This window comes from Nannospalax galili, unplaced genomic scaffold (assembly GCF_000622305.1).
Source record: "Nannospalax galili isolate Female #2095 unplaced genomic scaffold, S.galili_v1.0 scaffold1237, whole genome shotgun sequence".
NCBI lineage: Eukaryota > Metazoa > Chordata > Mammalia > Rodentia > Spalacidae > Nannospalax > Nannospalax galili.
This window is the reverse complement of record NW_008339764.1, coordinates 175586-180422: the sequence shown is the minus strand read 5'-3', so window position 1 is coordinate 180422 and position 4837 is coordinate 175586. Positions and strand designations below refer to the sequence as shown.

General features: G+C 44.9%; 1 protein-coding gene across 2 annotated transcripts in view; it reads right to left on the bottom strand.

The window, feature by feature from the left end:
* LOC115070625 (PDZ and LIM domain protein 5-like) overlaps positions 1–4020 on the bottom strand; it is a 69347-nt gene extending 65327 nt beyond the window's left edge. For both annotated transcript variants that reach the window (XM_029564245.1, XM_029564246.1), the window contains exons 1-2: positions 3893–4020; positions 172–309 (exon numbers count right to left, since the gene is read on the bottom strand). In XM_029564245.1, coding sequence (XP_029420105.1) covers positions 172–267 — 96 coding nt within the window. In that variant the 5' untranslated portion in view covers positions 268–309; positions 3893–4020. The remainder of the gene's footprint in view (positions 1–171; positions 310–3892) is intronic.
* Positions 4021–4837: the final 817 nt, after the last annotated feature.

Sequence of the window (4837 nt, the reverse complement as noted above, 5' to 3'; positions counted from 1 at the left end):
CCCCACCCCGGCCACACCCCACCCCACACCTTTCCTAGACCTGCAAAGAGCAAAAATCTCCACAGTTTAAAGTGCAGTACAGGTCAAGAGGGAATTCAACAACACAGCCCAAAAGTTTCCAGAGCAGATACCGAATGAGCATTTGCAGTAACATCTGTAAAGGCTGCTTACACTAGAGATTGTTAGAGGCATGTTGAAATCCTTGCCACCTTGCAGCCGGAAACCCCAAGGAGCTGGGCCAGCCAAGGACACGGTGTAGTTGCTCATGGTTCCCAGGGTTCACTGTCCGACTCCAGAAAATGAAAGAAACTGTGAAAGAAAATTAGATAGTTAACAGAAAATGTTTACTAGTGCAGGTGGGGGAGGGCTCTAAATATGATTAAGGTCTACTGTATGAAATGCACAAAAATTCTCAATAAAAATATATGTTGAAAAATGTTTATTAGAAATCCAATTACATAATCAATATATTTAATACCAAGCCAACCAAACTATGTTCAGTATTTTGGGGTGGGATAAAAGGACACAAAGGAAAAGTCTAATATTCATTAATTTCAGCCCAGGAAAGGGAATCTATGAGCTAATCAACACACAATTTTTCTGCTCATGCCAGTTTTTAGAGTGTTAATTCCCTATCAGAATGTATTTCTAGACACATAATCAATTTTACAAATTGCAAAATCCAATTTTGTGAATTCTTGCATACAAACTTTAATTCAATGGATTTTAACTACAGGAATTACACATCTAGCCCCCAAAAAGATTATATTTCAATTTTTAATTCAAAATGATTTTCCTGTTCCCTCCACCTGATGCATTGTTTCATCCAGTTTATGAGACTCCCTCAATGTCACTTATCTTAATTCTCTATTTAAAATATAAAAGGGGGGGTTGGGGATTTAGCTCAGTGGTAGAGTGCTTGCCTAGCAAGCACAAGGCCCTGGGTTCGGTCCTCAGCTCCAAAAAAAAGGACAAAATAATAAACTATAAAAGGGACTGCAAATCAGTAGGCAGTGTTCATGTTTTCTAAATACTAAATGCTCTGAAAATGAGAAGAGCACAAACCTACTCTAATTATGAACTATAGCTCATAGTCTGTCCTACAGGACTATGGTATTTTCCACAGTTAAAGGAACTTAGTATTGCCTCATTTTCCCTTTTACAGAAGAAATCATTTGCTTTATCTGCAGTGGTTCAGAATTCTACATGTGCTACTGAATTTCGTGGGATGAAACAGAAGTTTGAATGGATTTTTAAAAGTTGATAAGTATAGTAAGGCAGACATAGAAAGTGACTGATTTAACACTTCAGATTTTCTAAGAAGTATGAAATATGTCTGAAATGGAGTTTGTTTATTTGTATATGGTGATGGGAATTGAACCTAAGGCCTTATTTTTCTTTCCTATAGGCAATGATAGGCTATACTCTAAGAAAGATGGTATTTTAGTCTGAATCTATGTATTGTTTTATACACATATGTCATCCAGTAAAGCGGAGAGTAAGTGTTCACAACCCCATAAATGACTATACCAACCATGACCCAAGTACAAGGTGAATCTTAATGAAATGGATTGGAGCCTTAGAAAACACCATACTGCAGTACTTGCCTGCTTTGCTCTATCTTACTATAAGTAGGATCATAAGGATGCTAGGGTAACACTTTTAAATGCTGAAGCTGACACAGAGTTTCCTATTGGCAGTTAGGAGGCACCGGGAGGAATGAAGGTTGTATCTTTTTTCTTTTTAATTTAATACTCAAGGACATACAGGTCTTCCTTTTAAAAACACAGGAAGTGTGATGATTGTATAACTTTAAAGATGCTTTTACAAAGTCTTGGGCTGAAAATATAGCTCAGTGGTAGAGAGTTTGACTAGCATTTTTGAGGTTTTAGGTTCATTTCGTAGCGAAAAAAAACTATTTCAGACACACTTCATACTTCTTTAGAAAATCTGAACATTAAGTCAAATCGGCCACCTTATATTACCTGCTCTAATATACCTTTCCACTTTGTACAATCCATTCAAAGTTCTATGCCATTGCAACAAATTCAGCAGCACATGTAGATTTCTGAACCACTGAGGATAAAGCAACCTAATTCCTTCTCAAAAAAGGGAAAAAAAGACAACACTTTACAGTAAGTCTAGTTCTTAAAGAAAAATTAATTCAAGGATAATGTGTGCTGCATTTACACAGAAAATAAGCTTTCTAATGGAATGGTAGTAGTCTGAACTACTAGACAGTGACAATACTTTGGTACTGAAGTTGCAAGCAGTGGCCGCACAAAAAAGTCAAACTTAAACCACAGGTGAAAAGCCAAAGGCAGTGAGTTAACAGTAAGCTACACATAATTGTTTTCCCACTATAAAACGGGTTTTCATAAACAAGTCTGAAATGCCAACTGATAGTTCTCAGGCCACTGTCCTTTTTTTAATTTTTAACTTGTGACAAGAGAAGAACGTCAAAGTTATGCTCAACTTCCTCTGGCTCCATTCTTCTCTAGGAGAGAATGTATTTCATGTATGTATCAACCCATGAACATAGAATTTCCCTTTTCTTCTGGCCTCCTGTCCTGACTGCTCTCATTTCTTATAAAATTTCTAGCACTGGCGCCAGGTCAGCCAGCATAAAACCAGGGGTCTCTCTTCTGGATTCTTTACTAGGTTCACTTGGAATGGGTTTGCCTTAAAATATTCTGATCCCTAAGCAATGGCAATATTTCTATTGGCCTTTTCCAAATCTCCTCCATCTGGTTATTAGTGTCCAAACGCTTCCTAAAATACAAAGCAGGCAGGAAATAGCTTATTCTGCTTGCTACCATGTAGAAAATGTTGGAATTTCTGTAGGGTTCTAGATTTTTCTTTTAGCGAACATCTAAATAATGCCTCTGCTCTAGCACTGGAGAAGAAAGCCCGAGGTGGTTTCCCACACTTCTATCCCAGCTTCCTTGGTGGGTGGGAGGCGGGAGGGGAGAAGGCTCCAAGTCACCTCCACCAAGTGACAAGCCCTGCAATTACAGCTGACTACCCTGAGATCCCTTTTCCCCTAGTGAGATCTAACGCGGGGGGAGCAGAATTCAAGCCACAGGCTCAGGATGAAAGCAGCAGATGAGATCGTGTTCCAGCTGAGGTTCACGCCTAGCCCAGTTGGCCAAATAAGGCTCCCAAGCTGGCTGTTTCCGTGGCAGGCGGGAGTAGACGTCCTCCGGGTCAGGAAGGCAGGCTGGGGGTAGGATCTGGCGATCACACCCTGACCTGGCCTGCCCAGCCACGAATTCTCTTTCCAAGTTCTGCCCGGTCCATACGCCCTTCCTTTTTCCACTCATTGTCAAACGCTGCGAGGGCAGAGTCTTAAAGAAGTCCCAAGTACTACACACTCAAGTGGGCTTCCCTTCTGGACGCACGGAGTTTCCCCCCAAGCAGGTTACACAATTGCAAATATTTAAGGAGAGGAAATAAACGCTTCTCAGTAGCCTGGGAGCCAGCAAACAAAATAGCTAGCCTGGCCCTTCGGGCCCCGCTTCCTTCCCACCCCCAGGCGGAGGACAGCCCGAGAGGCCATCGGGTCCGGGCGCTGCCGGCCGGGAGCCCCTAGCCGCCCGCCCCCGCCTCCGCACTCAATCGCTGCTGCGCCCGGCGCTCGGGAGCGCATGTCTGGCCAGCCCCAGCTGCGGGGACCCCAGCCCGACTCACGCCCGCTCCCAGGCTCCCCTCACACCTCCGCCGCAGCGCGCCGGGAGCACCTGAGGAGGTGCCGCGCGCTCCCTCCTCCCCACTGCGCGCCTAGTCCTCCCCACCGCGCGCTCGGTCCTCCCCATCCCGCGCCGCGCAGTCGCTCTCTCCGCTTCTCCCCTCAAGGACCGCGACGCGCTCCTCTGGGCCAGCGGCCACTCACCTCCGGACGCGCGCTGCCTCCACCTCGGAGAACCGCTGACAAGTGGCTCCCGGTGCCTGCGCCGTCCCCCTCAGGCCGACCGCAAACTTCCGCCTCCACGCTCGCCCCGCCCGGCCTCTGGATCTGGCCACACCCCTGCGCCCTGGCCACGCCCCTCGGCCGGCTGGGCAGGGTCTGGCCTGGACCAGAAGGCGATGGAGTTGCTGGGCCCGCAGACTTGCTGGGGCGGGCTGGAGACGCCTTAAAAACAATTGTTCTGCAGAGTTTCGGTGGGAGTAGGCTTAGGGGATTTCGAGTGGTACCTTGCCAAGATCAAGCGTTCCGCTTTTCTGGTTAGTAGTTGGGTGCTTTTCTCTCTACAGAAACTTGACAAGCAGTTGTTCTGGCTAAAAATAGAAAGCGGCTTTGGATAAATCCCTGTCTTTGCGAGTTCAGCAACTACTGCCTGGTTTTGTTAGAGACCTTTGTATATTCTCTGAGAAGTGCAAACTCTGATGAAATTGGCTTGTCAGAGAGGTGAAAATCGCTAACCCTAATATGTCGAAGTTAAATCTGTCCTCACACTAGAAGACAGTAATAGAAAGCAGTGGCCAAAAATGATTCCGCCTCAGCTTATTTTTCTATGTCAAAATCAAATAAAAGCCTATTTTCCTGCTTCTATAAAGTTGTTTGAGTTAGCTAGAGAATTTACTCACAAGCAAACGTAAATAATGCTCAGTGAACAAAGGAAAAGTAGCTTTCAGATTCTCACACTTTGAATTGACTTTTTAAAAAGTTAAAGGTCCAGTGTTAGCCAAGGTCGGTGACCCCCCCTAGAGGCGCAGGCAAAACTGTACAGTAGGTCCAAACCTGCTCTGCACATTTGAATAGCCATTAGCCACCATATGGCTATTATCAAATGAAATGTGGCTACTGAGATTTTCCGAGTTGTAGGGGGTTTTCATT